At 39.6% G+C, this 21,327-nt stretch overlaps 1 protein-coding gene across 1 annotated transcript; it reads left to right on the forward strand.

Annotated features, from left to right (window-relative positions):
- The first annotated feature begins 719 nt into the window (after positions 1-719).
- HMGA2 (high mobility group AT-hook 2) lies at positions 720-18,197 on the forward strand. The gene is made up of 4 exons (XM_060025979.1): positions 720-961; positions 3,566-3,652; positions 13,939-13,989; positions 18,135-18,197. The coding sequence occupies exons 1-4, from the start codon at positions 851-853 to the stop codon at positions 18,195-18,197; spliced, it is 312 nt and encodes a 103-aa protein (XP_059881962.1). The 5' UTR covers positions 720-850.
- Positions 18,198-21,327: the final 3,130 nt, after the last annotated feature.

The raw sequence follows: 21,327 nt of genomic DNA on the forward strand, positions 1-21,327 counted from the left end.
ACACACACACATACACGCACACGCACACACACACACATACATACACACTCTCATCCCGCTTGAATCCTGGGGCAGGAACTCAGAAAACTTCCAGCCCGGGCAGCGCGCGCTTGGTGCAGGACGCAAGAGCAATCAGCCCGTCCCCCTCCGACTACCCGGTGCCGCTGCCGCCCGCTCCCGCCACCCGAGGAGGCGCGGTGCCACCCACCGCTCCGTCCCCTGCCCGCGCTCAGTGCCCGACCCGATCCCGGCAGAATCTCCCCATCCTCCCTCTGCTTTCCGACTGCCCAAGGCGCTATTTGTTTTCTCTCTCTTTCTCTTTCTTGCTCTGCGAGCGCGGAGCGAGGGGGAAGAGGAGGAGGAATTCTTTCCCCGCCTAACGTTTCAAGGGACACAATTCACTCCAAGTCTCTTCCCTTTCCAAGCCGCTTCCGAAGTGCTCCCGGTGACCGCAACTTCTGATCCCAAACTGAGAGGGTAGCCTCCCAACTTGAAACCCTCTTTTCCTTCTCCTTCGCTCTCCGCCTCCTCTCGCTACCTCCACCGTCACCTCCACCTCCGGCACCCACCCACCCTGCCGCCGCCACCAGCAGCGCCTCCTTCTCTCCTCCTCCTCCCCTCTTCTCTCTTGTTGGCAGCCGCTGGACGTCCGGTGTTGATGGTGGCAGCGGCGGCAGCCTAAGCAGCAGCAGCCCTCGCCGCACGCCAGCTCTCGCCCAACCCGCCTCGTTCTCCAGCCCTACCTCGCAGTCTCCCGAAAGGTGCTGGGCAGATTCCGGGCGTCAGAGGCGAAGCGGCTGCAGCGGCGGTAGGAGCGGCGGCGGCAGCGGTAGCGGCGGCGGGAGGCAGGATGAGCGCACGCGGTGAAGGCGCCGGGCAGCCGTCCACTTCAGCCCAGGGACAACCTGCCGCCCCGGCGCCTCAGAAGAGAGGACGCGGCCGACCCAGGAAGCAGCAGCAAGTCAGTACGCGGGCGGGGTGCGGGCAGCAGCCCACCTCCGCTCCCTCCGCGAGGGCCCCGCGACCCGCGGCCACCCGAGCGCGGGAGTCCAGCCGCCGCGGCCGCCGCACGCCGCCGCGGGGGCGAGCTACGGAGTCCCGGCGCGAGTGCGCGGCAGAGCCCCGGGCGCCCGCGCCCCTCTGGGCCGGGAGGTGGGAGCCACGGCGGGCGGGCGGCCGGGTGCGGGCTGGAGGCGGGGTCGGGCGAAGCGCGTCTTCGGACTTTCGCTATTGTGCCCGGCCCGAGTGGCGCGGTGTCTCCTGGTGACGGGAAGCGGCCGGGTCCGACAAGCCGGGGCTCGCCAGGCACTTTCCGAGCCGCTTTGCAGTGGCCCGGGGGTTAGGGGTACTCTGACGGGTCAGGGTTGGAGGGGCTGAAGCCTCGGGGGCCGGAGGCTCTTTCTCCCGCCAACTGGGGCTGCTCGCTGGCCGGGGACTGGCGCGCCGCAGCCGCCCCCTTGGCGCCCTCCCCAAGTTCTCGGTGGCCTGAGACTCGCGCCCTCCCGACAAAGAACTCGTGGGCCCGCCCGGTTCTCCTAGGGCTCTTTAAATGCGGCCGCTGCTGAGGTGTCCCAGGAAAGGGGCTGGCTACAGGAGACCCTGGGTCCCCACGGGATAGGATTAAGTAGTTCAGCCAAGGGCGCGGTGGCAAGCAGTGTCCGAGAGGGTGCACGGTAGCTAGGGTCACTTCCTCGCCAGGCGCCCAGTCCCCCTTTTGCCTTGGGTGCCGCGCCTCAGAGCTGCAGACCTGAAACGTCCTTCTCCAGAGCGAGTGACTGGGGGTTGGGAGGGGACGATCGAGGGGCGCCCGGGACCCCGCGGAGTGGAGGGTTTTGTCTGCGGATGCAACCAATTAAGCGTGTAGCCTGCGCTTGCGGAGCTGCGCGCAGCGCCCGGGGTGGAGGGGTTTTGTTCGCAGCAATTTCCAAGCCTCCGCGGGCAAGGATGGAGCGGGACTTGTCTATTGAGAACATTTAAACTCCGCTTCCGTGGGGTTTAAAGCTACTTCTTCGTTCTTTAGCCTTAAAGCGCTTCCTTCATGGCAAATAGGCCTATTAGAAAATAATCCTAGAGTCCCAAAGCTGCCCGAGAGCAAGGTGGGGAAGGCGAACAATGTTTGCTTGCCAGTGCGTTTTAGAAAAACTGCTGTACCTTTTTGAAATCATCAAAGGAAACAAGCCAATCTAGAGGCCCCTGAGTTTTCCCGCTCTGCCCGGGCGACACTTTACATCGCGTTAGGATCCTGTTTTACACCTCCCAGGAAGTCACTGCCCTTCCCCCCGCTCTTGTTTCCCACACGCCACCCGGCTCACTCTAACTACTAATTGCCCCCCACCTCCAAAAAATAATCCAAAAGAAATTGCAGTGGGGTCTGGAGGTGATTGGAGGTTTTACCTTTGAGTTAAGGCAGAGTTCACAAAGAAAGAAAAATGTGTCTCCTATGTGTTTGCTCCGGATGTGCCCACTGGAGCTAGTGGTCCCACAGAAGCTTGCAGGAAACCTTCCTCAGAATCTCTAAATAGGATGCGAATTTTCATTGAAGACTTTTATGCATTTTAAGCTAATTCTCATTTAATAACCGAATCTGAATGAGATGTAAATTGATGATTCACTGGATAAATATTTAGAATCTGGAATATTAATCATCGCATTCTCTTAACCACTTGAGTATTTACTACTTGGCATAGAAGCCGTTTAAAGTTTTGCTAAACCTATTGATAGTTTCAATTTCTCCTTCCCAGACACTCCCATTCCTCCTTACTACCCACCCCCCATCCCTTTTATTAGTTTTCTTCGGTACACCCCCATAAGGGTTTTCTCAAAAGAAAGTTTTGGAGAAAATATTTATTTTTATCAAAAGACATTTAAATCTAGACTGGAGACCATTCCTACATCTCCAATTGGCAGTGAAGAATTGAAGCAATTACCTAGATAATTCAAGCAAAGCCTCCCACGACAGATTTACCATAATTATTTGGAAATTTCAGGAGGAATGGAGTTATTTTAAGTTGAAGAACTTGGATAATTGCTCCAGTATTTCACTCAGTGTGTTGATTGAGTTATAACTGACCTACAGTATAGATATACAGAATGATCAAAAGCCACCTTTTTCAATATGGGAGATTGTTGAAATATTTCTGATGTTAGCTTCATATTTCTGTTGTTTAAAATGCTGGTATAGTGGAGAGTAGTATTTGTGTAAAATGCTTATTATTTCTATGCGTTGCCAAATACACAGCCTTGCATATTTTACACCTTAAAATGTATAACTTTCTTTCTAGAACAAGCAACCTTTGAACAGTCAGCCTTTGTTACCTTTTTCGGGTTGAAATAGAATCTAGCTTTCATATGCGAAATAGAATTTCCTCTATGAATTCTTGGATTACAAGTATAGTTATTTCCCCTTTCTGTAAACTCTGTACCATCATCATCCGTTTATGCTTGAACTGAATGTGTTCCAACAGTTCTGTTGAGCAGCACAGGCAGAAAATACAACTATAGAGTCAGGGTCAATTTCTTTCAGCCATTCTTGCCACAGCAGCATTTTTTTTCCCCCCGAAACTAGGAGCCAACCGGTGAGCCCTCTCCTAAGAGACCAAGGGGAAGACCCAAAGGCAGCAAAAACAAGAGTCCCTCCAAAGCAGCTCAAAAGGTGAGATTTCTTACGTCCTCCCAACTTTCTCAACGCCCAGAGGAACCTCCCTGTAATTTTCACATTCTAGATCCGCACCTAAGGATTTCTCCCAAGTGGGTAACCCAAGACTCATTTCCTACCTTTAATATTGGTGAGATTTTCAAGCAGATACTTAGTATAAAAAGTTCATGAAGATGCTTACAGTGCTGTTTTTAAACAATCACCAAATAATAAGAAACTTAAAACGGAGATGGGAGGGGGAGGTGGGGGAGTGGAGAATGAACAATTAAGATTTGCACCAGTTGTGAAATAGTTAAAAACAAATCAAAGCTATAGATTTTGTCTGGTGGTGAAGTTTTTGCAATTTCCTTAAAAAATAATAAAGATTAATTTACTTTGTGCTTATTTACATGATTATTGGAAAACCAAATCCCACTATTAAAGTTAAGTACTTTGCCAAATAGATGATAATTAGAAGTAAATCCAATTATGGGATTCTGGAAAAAAATTTTCACTAATTTTACTGCTTTAAATGTGCTGATAAAGTACCTTGTTTGTTTACAATAAACCTACAATATAATATATCATAATCTCTCAAAAGGCTTTCCACCTCAGGTGATAGAGAAATGTTCTGAATAGGACAATGAGAAATTTTTTAAACAAATATTTGACTCATTTATTGTATATTTTTGGGCAGGATAGAACCCAACCAAGTGTAATTTCCAGTGTTTTTCTTTATAAATTTTAAATTGCAGTTTAAAAACTTCATGTTTGGTGGTATTTGAGCTAACAAAGAAGAAATATCTCAGGATCAATGCGTAGACAGAGAAGGGAAGGTGAAGATAAAATTCACATTTTTTAAGCTTTACAAATAAATCAGAAAAAAAGTTTCTGTATTTTATTTGTGGGTTTGTATGCTCGTTAAAAACAAAGGTTCAAAATTCAGAAGTAAGTTTTGATATATCTTTACAGTCGATTTGAGTACACCATGTACAGTATTTGTTGAAAATGACTGTATGCTCATCTCTTGAGGATTAATGTTTTGTGTGGTTTTCTCTGTGAGTGTGAGCACCTACCATATTATATTTGATAGTTTTCAGTGTTGTAGACTTCCATAGCAACCAGTGATACATATAAAGTTATTTAGGGAGCAACTATGTGTTCTTCTCTGTTTTGTTTTAACAGTCTTGAACAGAGTTGAAAGGGCAGATTTCTGATATATTTAAATAGAACTGCTTCTCAGAGTGAAGATTTAATTGTACTCATATTTAATCACTAAACATTGAAGTAGCTCTAAATTATCTTGTCATTTAAAAGTGCCTGTGTAATCTGATATTACTAATATGAATACTTACTATTTGTTTTTTTACCTGCTTTATTCAATTTTAAAAAAGGGCCAATTTAACATAGGGTTTTTTTTGGTTGCATTAAGTTAATTTTATCTTACTTTTACTCTAATGGAATGGCAAAGAAATATCTTAGTAGCTAGCTGACAAACATTTAAACTATGATGTAATTGCTCTGAAAAATGCATCATAACATCTCCCAGGAAGAAATCTGTAAATCTCATCATAAATAAATTATTTAAAATTCAATACAAAAAAAGGGAAAATGAATTACCTCTCATATTTTACTGTATTACTCTTTTTTTGGAACGAGTAAAAAGGTGCTTCCATCACCTTCTCTTCAGTTTGAAAAGTTTGCCACTGACTAGCAAAATCTTTATTGACAAAAGGAAAGCTGAGACTTGTGCCTAATTTACCACCTAAAGCAAAATAACAAAAAGTTGGTTTCTTCCCAAGTAAGGTTTGACTTATTTTTAGTTTCTTGGGTGATAGGCATTTATAAATGACCCTTAGGCTATTCATCTTTCTGATAATTCTTCATGTGTATGCACATAGTATTACAACTTCCAAAACAGAAGTAGGCTTTCTTTTTCCGAAAGAAATTTTTCTCTGAAATCTTTCATTCTTCCAGACAAAATTATTTCACACAATTCTGTTATAAAAGTCCCCTTTCTAATAAAAATGGATACGTATTTTTGCTCAGAACCTGACTGTTACATTTCTTCAGTTTTATAAATTACGCTTCATCTGGAGAAGATAACACTTTGCAAAATAATGAATGACACTGATGAATTGTTCATGGCATGTGTAAACTTAAGGTATTTTCACTTTCGAATTGGTATTTATTGAGTTTGCTACTACCCTATGTAAACATGATTATCAAACATATATTTGTTTATTAAACATATGTTGTATTCTAACAAAACATATTTTTGTTAGGACTTTGAAAAGTTATCTTTTTTAGAAAAAGTTACATTGTTCATAACATGCTAGACTGACCAGAGTAGAGATGAGAAGTCTTCTATGATTAATAAATTGGGAATTCTCCTGCAAACTGAGACTCACCAAAATGGAAACTATATAACAAAACCTGGTAAGTATATAAGAGAACAGAACTCTAAAATTAGAGGAGATACAGTGTACACTGGGAGACTGATGATGTTGTATGTTTAAAATTTCTTGCTGCTTGGAGTTTCTTTACTTACAAAGTTTGTGTTTGGACCCAGTAACTGGCCTTGGGGCATTTGAAAACAAAACTGCTTGTTGGAAAATTAGCAGTGTGACACTTGACAATGCATGAGGAAAGTTGCAAGACCAAGTGGAGGACTACTAAATTAGCAATCACTTTAATTTCAGGTCATATTCAATATAAACTTGATTTGTGTAATATATAAAACAAACATTTATAAAAACATAATTTGTTATGCCTGGAACTTTTGGAAGAGAAGATAATTATTCTTCACTTTGCTTCTATTCCGTTATGACAAATTCCCATGGATAACCATTATGTAGAAATTCTAGTTATTCCTAAGAACACCAATCTGAGTGCTCAAAGTTCATCCCTGAACCAGTTTCATATTGTTATCTTAATAAAAGAAATCAGAAGTTAATGTTTTCCTGAATAAATAATTTATTCGTGTGAGTATGTGTGTGTCTGTGTGTGTGTCTTGACCCTTTTATTTATGTCTTAGTTTGAGGTATACCTGTGACCAGTTGGCTCTTAATTTCCTTTTTGTTTTATTTTGTTTTCCTCTCCTGTTTGTGCTGGATGGAAATACTTTGTATTTTCACATTTCTCATGTTTGGAGAGAAGAAAGATAACCATCTCCTTTATGTTTAGTTTAGGGTTTTTGTTGTGCCTGTTTAATGAGAGAACACTGGAGGGGTTTCTTTCACTAATTCTCCAGTTTTTAAGGTCACAAGTCAAATTCATCTGTAAGTCAGGCCAATTGTCATTCAGGTACTTTTAGGGAAAAAAAAAATTCTGAGATTGAATTAATTTTAATAGGAAGAATTGCGTATAAAAAAGATCTCAGGTGTGAGATAGCCCTACTTCATGATATCACAGATTTGCTTGAACTTCCTTTTGACTTTAGGTTGTAGTGAAGAGAAATAAAGAGCAAAGTACAAAATGAAAATACCATCTAGGTAAAGTATACTTCAAATAATGTGTTCAGGCAGACACCTAATTTATATTTTCCACTTGCCTAAACAAAGAAGACTTGATACGAATTGGATACTATAGAGGAAGATTTGTGCTCCTTTTCTAATCATGTTCCTAGGAGGTTGGTTGATTTTTCACAAATGATTACTAACACCAAGCACAGATATTTTAGGATGAGAGAATGGGTTTTCCTCATCATTTCAGTTAAATATTAGCGCATAGATGCGGAGCAAGGACATGATTTTTTACGGGATATAGTAGGTCGAGCTGAAGAGGGGAACCAAAGGCATCGTTATAGGTAAGTCAGGGAAAGATGGTATAGGCAGTTGTCATACAATTCCAGCCTACGGCGTCTATGTTACTAGTACGAGTTATTTTGAGTTCCTCTGTGTTTTTATGGGCAAGTAACTTCCACTGGGACTCAGGGCTCTATCTAAGCATACAGATAAATCCAGTCAGGTGGAATTATGTAAAGCCCAACTGTTGTCTCCATTATCTTGGTATTTTAGGCTGTCTTACCTAAACAGTTGACTCGTTTTTTTTTTTCACTTAACTTTGCCAGAGAGGACCGAGCCTTAATGTATCAGTAAATTCTCTCTCACAATGCCTTTGAGTCATCGTAGATTATGATCCAAATATGGAAGATTCAAATACATTTGAGTTATTTTCTGAAATCACTTTACTTCAAGGAACCCAGAGATCTCATTCTTTGCCAGTTATTCTTCTGAACTTTTTCATCGAAAGCCCCTCATTACTTTGACTGACTTCCAGCTCTGGTTCATTTTTATCTCAAGGTCTCAACAGATCATTTTGCTCAAGAGAACATAACAGATTGGTATTCTGTTGCATTTCAGTTCTTTTTTGAGACTAGATGGATGCTGAAGAGCATTTTATGTCAGTTAAATCATTCAGACCCATCTTATCTTGTTAGCTGACTTTCTGCAGTTTCCAGAGCTTGCTCTGGAACCATATAACTTGGCACAAGGGTGGAACAATGAATTTTATATCCTAGATGCTGAGAATTTTAGCTCTGAATTTTTATAGTGCCAACCAGGAGAAAAAGGTGAATGGAGAACTGATTCCATTTTAGGCTGCTGCTTTATTATTCTATATTGCTTTAATCCACTGAACAACGCTGAATGGCATCTTCTAAATGATTTAGCAAGGAGTAGTCACAGCCATTTTTTTCTCCAGGATAATGTAGGGAGTAGTTTGCTCGGAAGGTCGCCCTTATGAACTCTCATATCATTGCTATTGATTTTTCTGATTACAAAGGAGGGAGAGGAACAGTTAAAGAGGAGAATCCTAAACTTTGAAAATAACTTTTCCTGTTATTTTGGCCTTGGCTTTAATTTCATGTTTGTATAGGTGAAGACAGGCATGTGTAAATAATGACATGGGAGTTGACAACAAGGACTTCCTTGGGGAAAATGAGCATGAACTACAGTGGATGATAGAATTCACTTTTATTTCTTTTTTGGAAAATATGTAGCGATGGCAAACTTGTAATGTCTTTTAAAGACTAAAAATAGTTGCATGTACAGTTTGGAAACCCATAGAACTAGATGAGCAAAAAGGTGAAGTGACAATTACTTAACATTTAATGTGACTGATTAGTCCAGTTGATTTTGATGCCAGTGCACATTGATTTACACTCTTTATATTTTTGAAAGAGCTACTAAAAGAAATAAAATGTGACTCTACACTGTTTTTCGATGGCTCCCTATGCTCTAAAGTCAGCAGGTCTTAGTCATATATACATATACATGGAAAGATACATGAAAACAAAGCTAGGTACTACTAAGCCCAAATCTTTTTCTAGCTCTTTTGTGTGTGTGTGTATACAGATGCACTGATTGATTTGGAGTGAGGCATTCTGGTTTTTATGCATTATCACAGTATGATGTGAGCATTTAGAATAGCAAAAAATTAATAGCTATCTAAATTTGACCCAGAAGTCAGAACTGGCTAATGCGCTTGGTTCCCAATCTCAGCTCTTGTCTATGTCTTTATAGGAAACTTGGAAATATTTTACTTTTAACTACTCATTTGATTTCCACCCTAGAAGTTTTTTAAAAAATTTCCCCATGGCTACTTCATTTTGTACGGGACTGTCTCCCAGAAGAACAGACCCTTTATTGCCTTGAAATCAGATGGGGTCTCAGTTCCACCACTTAAAAACATGGGCAGATTGCTTAATCGCCCATATAAACAGGGGTAGTAATAGCTGCCCTACTTAAATAAGATAATGCTCAGAAAATCACTCAGTACTTTGACTGGAAACTTACAAAATTGGGAGGTACTCCTTTTAAGGGTAACATTTTAAAATATGGAGGGAGTTAAGAAATTACATTTGACTACCTACTAAATGCTGTAGCTTTTGTCAGGCTTACCTTCCATATACATTAGCTCCTTTAATCCTTTGATGTAGGCATTATGGTCTTCATTTCACAAATGAGAAAACTGTGATTCAGAGATGTAAACTGTGACATGTCTAATGTTCAGCTCCAGTAAATGGGAGTACCTGGGCTTGAGTTCAAATCTAATTCTAAAGCTTATGATCTTTCCACTGTTATGTGGTGTCAAATATCTCATAAAGTATTTGCTACAAGGTAGATTATGTTTTCTCCAGTAACCAGAAATGTAGGTTGTAAGTTAGGTTTTGAGAAATCTTCGGAGGGGAGTTCACTACAAGCTTATAAAGGGATTGGCAATATGTGCTTACTGCAACCCATTCCTGGCCCCCAAATAAACCAGAAGGCTATGACGTTGGAGATCATGGCACACCCAGAAGTTGTTTTATTTGTTAAATGAAGGGGCTGGATGAAATGTCTTCTAAAGCCCTACCAAGCTGTAGAATTCTAAAGGTGAGAGGGAAACAACAGGGAAACACACAGGTGATATAAACACCAGTGTTTCTTTCTTTCCTTCCTTCATGCAATAATTATGCAGTGAGCACATCTTATGCACCAGACACTAATGCTAAGCACTGTTTCCAAGATCAAGAGTTCTATTTGCTAGATGAATTTCCTTTTTTAATTAATTTTTTAGTGCTCATACATTTAAGAGCCTGGAGTACCAAAACTTCTTAGAGAAAGATATAATTACATTTCCCATTTAATAGTCTCCCCAATCCTCATGAACTTGCTTCTAAAGCATCTTATAAAATTAAATACACAGTTCTGAACTTACACTTTTTTTAAAAGGCAAAAATAAGAATGAAGACAAGCCAGGAGGGAATAATACTTTTAACATATGATCGTTGCAGACGTTAGTATAACAGGGCTGATAATAGTCTGAAATTCAGTTCTTACAAATGCAGAATTCCCACCCTCTCTCCCTACTCCCCCGCCCTGAGATAAGCAGTAAGTACTCAGAATAAGTTATTGTCTGAATTATACATGGGTTTGTAGTGTGGAACCAAATTCCACTCTGGCTAAGGAAAACCAAATATACACTTACACAGTATTGCATATGTTAACATATTAAAAACAAAACAAGCCCCCGAAATGTTTTGTTTTCTATTGAAAAATAATATTCCGAAGAGCATTAAACACAGGGAAAAAAGTTAAAGCCAGTGTTTTCCAATATGTAAAATTCCTGGATCTATGCTGGTTTACGAAGGAAAATCCTAACTGGTTTTGCAGCTTTTGTGAAGTTTGATCAGAATGATTAAATAATGTGGGTTTTAAGGAACAATGAAAACCTCCCAGATCGACGACACACAGCACAGCTAATGTGTTTCTTCTAGATGTCGTCTCAGAAGAGGGTTTCAGTTTACATGTAATACTGGCCCCAAGACCAAGGAGCAAGTTTGCTTTTAACAAGTCCAAGTGATAATCGTGATATTTTGCCCTTTAGTTAATGGTGCGAATTTTATTTTTGAATAGACTTTTTGTAAATGGGATGCTCGTTTTTAAGTCCTCTTGTTTGCAGGGCTTTCTCTCTCTTATGAGAGATTTGTTTTCTCTGACTTTAAAATGCAGTGAAACCCTCTTAGAAGACAACCCTCTTTTTAACAGACTTTAGATACACCCGGATCCCATCATGGCCCCGGTACATAACCACCATACAGAAAAGCCTGGTGTAGCACTGTTAGCTTTTAAGATCAGCAGTCTCCTACTCTCAACCCCACCTACCATCCCCATGCCCATTAGAAAGGATTTCTATCTTCCATGTTTGTATTATTTACTACTGAGTAAACTGTGCAACCTTACAGTTGCTCCTAAAGGGTAAATCAGACACTACTTCTGTATTAGGGAATTTTGTACTCATATAACTCGTGATGTACTAGCCAGAGGGTCTCTTAAAAGCTTCATTCTTAAGGTGATCTATGGGTGTAATGGAATATTTGCATTGATTGAACCTTCTATGAGATTGGACTAACTTAAAGGAAAACTTCCCCTTTAAGAGTTCCATCTGGTTAGGAGTGAAAGAACGTTTATTGAGCACCTCATTTACGGCAGCCACTTCACTCCTCACTCCTCACCGGAGGTGTTATCTCCATTTCACACCTGAAACCAAATTAAGGTTTTCAGGGACCTGCCCAAAGTCATAAAGCTAACATGGCGGAGCAGGGATTTGAATCTAAGCTTTCCAAAGTGGAATCTGTGTTCCTTTTGAGATCTCCCTCTCTCCCTGAGACAACACTCAGAAAGAGGGTGTGATTCACCGGGCCCTCCTGGCTTTCACTTAATTTAACTCATGCCCTTATGACCGAAGGTAAGACAGGACCACTAACCCTTGACAAGGAATGATTCCTTTGTGGAGCCATTCAAAGTAGTAACCCCTACCACTATGATTCAGAGTGCCCAAATCTGACTCTTAGGTGGAGCTGAGTCAGTGACAATTTTCGTTAGCTAAAATATCTCCTCATAGCAGCAAATGCATGTAACCTAAAGGGAGGTAGCGTTGTCAGGACAGTGAGAGCCCTGGCTTTAGAGTCCAACAGAACTGGGTTCCAATCCCAGGCTTGCCATTTACCAGCTTTGTGTGTGACCTGAGTTATTCAGCTAGCCTTTCTAAGACTTAATTGCCCGTTTGCAAACTAAGAGAAATAATAACAGCTACCTTACATGGAGGGCTGTTGTAAAGATTAAAATAACACATGCGAATGACTTAGCCCAGTGCCTAGGGTATTTTAAATGCTCAATAAATGTGAACTAACATTATAATCATACAAAGTTTGGGTTAATTCATGGAACCTGTTAGATAGGTCAGGAAGATATTTGGTGAGAAATCTTGTGACTTAAAAATCTTATTTTGTCTATGTACCTGTGTATCTTTGTATCTCTCTGTGTATCTATCAATCTGTCACCTATCTCCATCTATTTTTACCAGATTGAAGGGAGAAAAAAGAGTCATTTGGCAGTGTAGACGGTTATAATAGGTAATTTTAGTATCGTTGTACCAAGTACTTGCTGCTAACCCAGGTAACAAAAGTAAAATGCAAAATGAGTTATCCTGGCTTAGGTTACCTGTATTTTTGTGTTTATATAGCCTTGAGATGATTCTCATACACAGAAGAGGATGTACTAAGTTTTCTTTACTCTGAAAATGGAAATTATAAACATGTATTTTTTTTTTTTTGGCTGTGTTGGGTCTTTGTTGCTGTGCGCAGGCTTTCTCTAGTTGCAGTGAGAGGGGGCTACTCTTCGTTGCGGTGTGTGGTCTTCTCATTGCAGTGGCTTCTCTTGTTGCAGAGCACAGGCTCTAGGTGCGTGGGCTTCAGTAGCTGTGGCACACGGGCTCAGTAGTTGTGGCACACGGGCTTAGTTGCTCCGCGGCATGTGGGATCTTCCCAGACCAGGGATCAAACCCGTGTCCCCTGCATTGGCAGGCGGATTCTCAACCACTGCGCCACCAGGGAAGTCCTTATAAACGTGTATTTTTATAGAAAGTGCATGTGATATGTGTGTGTTGGTGTATTTGGGGATTGGAGTAGGCGTGATAAACACAGGGAAATTATAATATTAAAATTTTACTCAAAGGGAAAAAAACAACTGTGATACCAGAAAAATCTTCTGTGAAGTAAAGCAATGAACAAACTGTTAAGATAGTTAGAAATATATTCATGTCAGGTTTGTGTTGAGTGTGGAATTGTTAATTGTTAATAATATACATTGTTTATTAATTATTATTTTTAGCATCCCTTGTTTCCATCTCAGAGAAAAACATTGATGATTTCTGCTAGCTTTTTTTTTTCTCTCTCTGCTTTGGGTGAACTGATTGACAGGTGTTTGTTTGGGGCAAGGAATAGGAAATTAACTATGTAGAAGTGTGCTAATATTTGTTTTTTTGAGTTAGAAGCCTATATATTTTCACTCACATTTAGATTTGCTTTTGCCTAACAATGTGGGTAGAAGTGGTTTGTAAATTGTACAGTAATATATCAATGTTAATTTTGGTAATTTTAGTTGTGATATGGAAAGAAAAATCATCATTTAAGAAACATTAATTTTCTAAAAGTCCACTTTACATAATTATGGATATGTGGGAATAATTTTTTTTGATTACAGGTAGAAATAAGGGCAAAATGGCTTTTAAAAAGCATTTTCATGCATTTCAGAGATTACTCCAGGGGAGTCTATTAGGGTGAGGGCTGCATAGATCTCTCTTTGCATCATGCAATGAAAAATGGAGAAGATGAACCTTCAAGGAGAAAGAGATTCTTAAAGCAATCTTAATACCTTATCTGCAAACCAGAACGTTCTTACTTGAAATGTGTCCCTTGGTGCAGCACTTATAAGAAATGTCAGGTAGAAAACGATATAACTTCTTTTTTCATTTTGCAGAAAGCAGAAGCCACTGGAGAAAAACGGCCAAGAGGCAGACCTAGGAAATGGGTGAGTAGTAAGATAAAATTTCTATTCTTTTTTAGTACTGAAAAATTTGTGTTTTTTTTAATAAATGACTTTTATTTTATCGATTCCATGAATTTCTAACTTCTGATATGATGCATCTTTGAAAGGGTTAAAGCAACAAGCATATTATCACCACCTCTTACCCTCAGGCTCCAGGAGTTTCCTCAAAACACTTTTCTTTCCTGGGAGTGTCTCCTTTTTCTATCTCTTATCAACATGAAAAGAGTCTCCACTCTTCCTTCAAATGGGGTAACAATGAGATGACTTGTTCCCTGGGTTGAGTAACTAAGGTTAAAGGGTATTATGAAACATTGGAAGTTGATTACAAATGGTGATAAAATTCAGATGAAATGTGTATGAGATAACTTTTTAACTCTTTCTTTTCATTTCTTTTTATTGTTGTTGCTGGGATGGTTTGGCCTTGGAAATATCTCATTTTCTAGGTGGTTTGTGTTTTCATTTTCCCGTTGCCTTTGTTAGGAAACCAGGTTTTACGCACCGGTTTTTCTTGCTTCCCTTAGTAGTGATTCTTACATACTGACGGTGGCTTCCATGCAGGTGTACCTGACCCCATAGGCACACAGATCCTGTATCTTTCTGAGGCCAGAAATTCACTGACCACTGAAGAGCTTTGTTAATTTTACCACTTGAACCTTGTTCTTTATGCTGCTACATTACCATGTTCTTCTGGTCTGTCTTTCCCACTGACCGAGGAAAAACGTCTTAAAAACGAATAAAACCATTTCTCAAGAAAGATGAGGGCATCCTCTCTACCCTGGGTCATCTATGATGGCATCTTTGGCCTTGCTTTTCTGTCTTCCATGGTTCCATCTTCATGCTTCATCTTTTCCTGAAGTCCCTTTGCTGCTCTGCTGGATTGTATTTTCCTGTTAGTTTCCATTCTTCTCTCCTCCAGAGTTCTGCATCCCTTTCTATTTATACTTTGGTATTGCCTTTCATTCAATTTATTCATCTTGTATTTTTTTCCCTCTGCTCAACATGTGTTGGGATTAGATTTCTTAGCACAAGGAAATGGGGATGATCTTTAGATTAAAAACATCTCAGTGTTACAGTGTAACCTTAAAGTAAGAGCATTTTATTCAACCTTCTGGTCAATAAATGAATTCTCTCCAAACTTACCCACCAGGTGGTGATCATCTAGACTGCTTGATTGCCTTTAATGTTAGGAAACTCACGTCCTCTTAAGGCTGCCTCTTCTTTCCTGGAAAGCTCTGAACATTAGAAAACACTTCCATCTGACTCCCTGTAACTTCTGTTCACTGTTCCTAGGCCTCCCTCCTGGGAATATACAGAGTAATTGTTATTACTTTTACTTGTGATAGCTCTTCAGATATTTGAAGGCAATTAACATATACCGTTTGTTCTCTTTTCTGATTTGAATATCTCTAAGCCTTTCAGCTTTTTCCCACGAAGGAACATTCTTCTTCTTCTCCTCTGAGTATGCTTGTTTTTTTTTTGTCTTTTGTAATATGTCACCCAGAACGAAGTATCATATTCCAGGTGTGGGCTCCATAACCAATGGGTTTATTACCTCTCTTGTTAGACATATGGTTCCAGTTACCTATTACTGTTTCATCAACCACCCCAAAACTTAATAATGTAAAAAAACAAAACAACAAAAAAGCTCATGGATTCTTTGGGTCAGGAATATGGACAGGGCACAACGGAAAGGCTTGTTTCTGCTTCAGGATGTCTAGGGCCTCAGCTGGGAGGACTCAAGCAGCTGGGCGTTACCTCTCATGCTTGGGGTAGAATTTGGAGGCGTCTTTACTCACAGGTGCTTTTGCAGAATTGGCTGGAAGTCTGGGTGCTTCTGGGGGTGTCCTCTGGAGCACCCACACACATGGCCTTTCTAACTTGGTGGTCTCAGGGTGGGAAGTCAGCCTTCTGACATACACTCAGGGCTCCCAGAGAGGGTGTTTTCCCAAATGAGGAGAAAACTGCAAGCAAGGCCTTTTTTGACCTAGTGTCAGAAGTCAAAAAGTACTATTCCATTATACTCTAGTGAGCACAGTGTTGACTAAATTGGTATTGGCATACATATCAAATATAGGTCTGCCATTTTCTAAGCATCAGAACTAAAAGGACATCGTATGCCATTGAACTCATCAATAAGAAAAACCTATATAAACTTTCTTATAGGCAACAGAATAGGAAATAGGTAAGTTCTTTGAAGTCATGAGATTAATGTTGCTAAAATGAAACGCATTGTAAGCAAATACAGTGAGATTTAACCAGCACTCAGCTTCCATCAATTGTCCCCCAACCCAGCTTTATTGAGATGTAATTGACATATAACCTTGTGTAAGTTTAAGGAATACAGCGTGTTGATTTGACTTATGTATTGCAAAATGATTACCACAGTGGCATTAGTTAATACCTCCATCATCTCACATAATTACCATTTCTTTTTTTGTGGTGAGAACATCTAAGATCTATTCTCTTAGCAACTTTCAGGTAAATAATACTGCATTGTAAACTATAATTACCATGCGAGATCCCCAGAGCTTACCTTATGACTGGGAGTTTGCACCCTTTGACCAATATTTCCTCATTCCCTCCGCCCACCCCAACTCCCCCCAAGCCCCTGGCAACCACCATTCTACTGTCTGTTTCTATACATTTAGTATTTATAGATTCCACATATTAAGTGATAGACAGTATTTGTCTTTGTCTGACTTATTTCACTTAGCATAATGTCCTCAAATTTCATCATGCAAATGGCAGGACTTCCTCTTTTCTCTGGCTGAGTAATATTCCATGGTATATGTCCACCACATTCCCTTCAGGCACTTATCCGTAGATGGACTCTTCAGTTCCATATCTTGCCTCTTACCTGGTCTTCCTACCTTTCACCTTTTCTACCTTTGGCTCTCCTATGTTTGCCAGTTAACCTGCATAGGGTACACTGCTCTTCCTAGAAACTTTCTACGGATCCACAGCTGGCCACTGAATTGATTACAACCTTCCCTAGCTCTTCGAAGTCCCCACAGTTTATACCCACCTCCCTTTATGCCTTTATTTTCCACCACTCATCCTCACACAGCCGATGTTTCAGCCAAGCTGGAATAAAATATGTAGTAGTTAAAGGATCTGTATGTGTTTAATTTTCTCAATGGATTCTTGCTCATTTGGGGGATATCTGGATTCCAGGCACCTGATCTTCATGCTGAATAAGAAGCCCACGCGAAACACCCACCACAAAATCCCTTGCCTTTCTGGGAATAATTGGGCCATCTTCATTGACCCTCATGATTTCTAGTTTTTACTGGCTGTGAGAATGGAAAATATTGTGTAGCTAATTGTTATAAGACCCCGATTTGTTCCCCAAAGAAGAGTTGTTCTACTTAGAAAAGGAAATAGAAGGAAATTGTGTATTTTTTTTCTAGACAGCGTGTTTCCTTTCTGCTTATATATATTCTGTTGGGTAGAGTGTGCGGCCAGTCACAGCAAGGCATTCAGTTCAAGGGCATTCTTTACTGGAAAGCTTGTACTAAAGAAATAAATTATTGCATTTTCCATAGGAAATGAGCCTTGTACTTTACAGTAAGTTCAATTCTTTCCAACAGTGTCATTCACTGATTTCCTTATATTAGAGATATATTTTTGAACTGACAGGATTTACTAGGTACAGGGCCTAAAAGCCAAACTGGTCCCCTTTTATTCTTCTGGGTTGTTTTGTTTTATAAAGTTCTTTTGCTTTTAAAAAGAAGTCTTGTACATTTTATGGTGTCATGTAACAGGGCTGGAAGAAGATATCTACCTTGTAACCCTCTCATCTGATGTGACTGGGATCAGTACTTGGTAGGTTACTCCAAAGTTGATTAACCAAAAGTATGTGGACATAGGAAAGAAGTTTGTGCCAGTCTTGCTTCTACAGGGGATGGAGTGTTGACTAATGCAGTGAGGATGTTAACTAGATTTTGGTTAAGAGCACTTCTCTTATTTACTTTATTCCCCTTTGTTTTTTTTCTGAGTTTGAATCAGATTTCAGATCTATTATTTTGATGAGTTGCTTTGGATTTTCACATTTTTTTGGTCTGGACGAGGTGAGAGGTAAAGGAAGGAGAGAGAAGAGGGACGTAACTTTTCTACTGGTCTTAGAGTCGGGAGCTCAGGATCTGGATTCAGGTGGCTTGGGTTCAAATTCTGGCCCATCACTGGACTAACTAGAATCTTCAGCAAATTACATGACCTTTTTAAAAGCACTTTTAAAAAGTATTTTAACTGAGGTATAGTTGATGTACAATATTATATAAGTTTTAGGTGTATAACATAATGATTCACAATTTTTAAAGGTTATATGCCATTTATAGTTATTATAAGATATTGGCTATATTCCCTATGTTGTACTATCTATCCTTGTAGCTTATTTATTTTATTCATAGTAGTTTGTACCTCTTAATCCCCTACCCCTATCTTGCCCCTCCCCGCTTCCCTCTTCCCACTGGTAACCACTATTTTGTTCTCTATATCTGTGAGTCTGTTTCTTTTTTGTTATATTCACTAGTTTTATTTTTTAGATTCCACATATAAGTGATATCGTACAGTATTTGTCTGTCTTTATTTCACTTAGCACAATACCCTCTAAAACTTCATTCATTTTTATGGCTGAGTGATGTTCCATTGTGTATATATAGGGGTGTGTGTGTGTGTGTGTGTGTGTGTGTATACACCACGTCTTCTTAATCCATTCATCTGTTGATGGGCACCTAGGTTGCTTCTATATCTTGGCTATAATAAATAATGCTGCTCTGAACATCGGGGTGCATGTATCTTTCTGAATTAGTGTTTTCATTTTTTTTTGGATAAATACCCAGGAGTGGAAATGCTGGGTCATACAGTAGTAATGTTTTCAGTTTTAAAGGTCCAATTTCCTCCTCTTTAAGAAGGTGGTAAGAGTGGTACATTTCTAATAGCATCGTGTGAGGATTAAATAAGGCAGTGATGCAAAGGGCTTAATAGAAGGCCTGGCACATAGTAAGTGCTCAAGAAATGTTTAACATTATTATTAATTCCACTGTACAATTTCATGTAGATATCACTGACAGCCTAAACCCTAATAGCTTATAGCTACCTGTAGCTACACATGGAGTGAGGTGACAGTTGTGCATCAAACTCACCGAGTACCCTTGGCGGTATCATTATATCTTCACTATATCTATGCTGAATATCATCAAGTTTAAGACTTGCTTATAAATAATACTAAGGTACATTTTAAATCTATTTGTAGTTAAGGAAAATTATTTATTTATTTATGGCTGCACTGCGCAGATCGAACCTGTGCCCCCTCCAGTGGAAGCGTGGAGTCTTAACCACTGGAGCTTCAGGGAAGTTCCCAAGGAAGAAAATTTAAATTGCAACTTATAAGCTTTCTAACTGTAGAGGTTCATGCCATGTGTTGTTCATCAATTTGGAAAGTAGTATTTCTGCTGTGTGCCTCAATAGGCACATGCAGAGATGTTCTGGCCTCTTAGAACCTATATAGATTTCAGTTAGTCAGTCCTTCTGCCAGTTGAAACTAGGCATTTCATATTTATTTGCATTTCTCGATTTTGGCTTTAGAATGGAGCCCATCACGTAACTGATTTAGCGATGGAAAATATTTGGAAAAAGTTTTAGAGAGTAGAGCTAAGGCTCAAGAAAATACAGTGCAGTAATAACAATGTTAACCTTGTGTATGAAATGCTCCATCCAGATGTTGCTTAGTGAAGCAGCCAGTGCTTCTGGAGGAAAAGAAGGAAGGACAAAATAATAAAGAATAAATCAGTGGGAACCAGAGATGTTTTTAGGTGTTTTGTTTTCAGAATATCTTTATGAGAAAGGAAATTAACAACAGAAGGGAAATACTCCCCAATATAAATTAATGGTTTGTAAAGAAAAAAAAAAGAAATCATTCTGGAGATACTGAAATTGACCTAGAAATTGATCCAAGGACTAGATGCTGAAGCTTAACTTCAATGGGTCACTAGAAAGTTACTAACAAACCCCAGCTGTTTTCTCGGGTTGCTGATTCTCTTCATTTGGTAATGGGGTGTGTGCGGTCTGTTGGTTTAAAAATATGCATTTCTATTCCATATCTTTTGGGGGACAGTTCCTTTATTAAAGAACTTGTGATACACAGGAAAGTGATGTAATTTCATTTGTTAGTCAAACATTCTAGATAGGCAACAAGAGCTTTTTGTTTTTCTAAGTTTGTAGAAATCTAGAAACTTACATGATGATTTTAAAATCAAGTAGGAGGAACTAAATCGGAATAAAACCTGTTACAACTAGACTGGTTGAAACTCTGGATTTCTTCTAAAGCTCTCAAGCATTAATGTATTGAGGAACCTGGAAATCTAATGTTGAAGTTAAAACATTAGGTTTTCATTTCCATTACTTTTCCCCTCCAGATGTTTGTTACTTTTTTTTTAAACTTTTAGCCATTTGTAATTTAACACTTGCTTTGTTTAAACTGAAAATATTTCTTTGATGTTTAGAGAGGAATATCCAATAATGCATATTGCAGATAATTGTAACTTTTTACTGGAGTCAGAGGGAAAGAAATGACTTTGATAGAATATCAGAAACTGTCTACTAATGGAGTGTGTGAAGACAAAACCATTTTCACTTAGAAACTTGGAAAAATAACATGCTTTAAAAACCGGGAGATGCTTCCTCTAAGGCACATGAGCTTTTGACATATGCTTAATAATTAAGATATAAATCTTCTGATGCTTATAATGTGTTCAATATCGGTAAGCTATATTTTCTGAAACTATCTCCTTTGCAATATTTTGTGATAAAAATGGAGTTTTTTGCAAACCCTAATAGAACTCTGTGGGGAAAAGTGACTTAAGTTGATTTTCTTTTTTTAATAGCTCACTGCAAAATTCCCTAAAATGCTTATATAAAATTGCAAAATTAAATATGAAAACACTAATAACTATATCATACTCAGAAGGCAAGAATTGGATTTGATCATTAGCATTTTGATTTAGTCTCTTTTTTTCCGCTTGTTTCAGTATTGAAGTCCTGTTCTTAATTATTCGGTTAATGATGTCTTTAACAAAGAGACTGATAACCAGCTCTACTTGGTCATCCAGTTCAGTTTGGTATTACCAGCTTCTACCAGATCCTGACCATTCAGGATTATTCAGACATCGACCTTGGGGTCCACTGCTCAAGTGATGCTACCACAATACCACAATAGCCAGGTGGTCTTATTAAACTATAATCAAGGAAGAATATGTTTTTCTCCCACTTGTGGAGGAGTGGCAGATTATAGACAGGAGGCAGATCAAATAAATGTCCTGT

This window comes from Delphinus delphis, chromosome 11, assembly GCF_949987515.2.
Source record: "Delphinus delphis chromosome 11, mDelDel1.2, whole genome shotgun sequence".
Lineage (NCBI taxonomy): Eukaryota > Metazoa > Chordata > Mammalia > Artiodactyla > Delphinidae > Delphinus > Delphinus delphis.

What these genes read in the sequence shown, in the direction of transcription:
- HMGA2 (XM_060025979.1), top strand. Translation starts at nt 851, where the DNA reads ATGAGCGCACGCGGTGAAGGCGCCGGGCAGCCGTCCACTTCAGCCCAG. An exon ending in GACCCAGGAAGCAGCAGCAA is followed by an intron (nt 962 to 3,565) that starts GTCAGTACGCGG and finishes CCCCGAAACTAG; the next exon opens with GAGCCAACCGGTGAGCCCTC. An exon ending in GAGGCAGACCTAGGAAATGG is followed by an intron (nt 13,990 to 18,134) that starts GTGAGTAGTAAG and finishes CTGGTCTTAGAG; the next exon opens with TCGGGAGCTCAGGATCTGGA.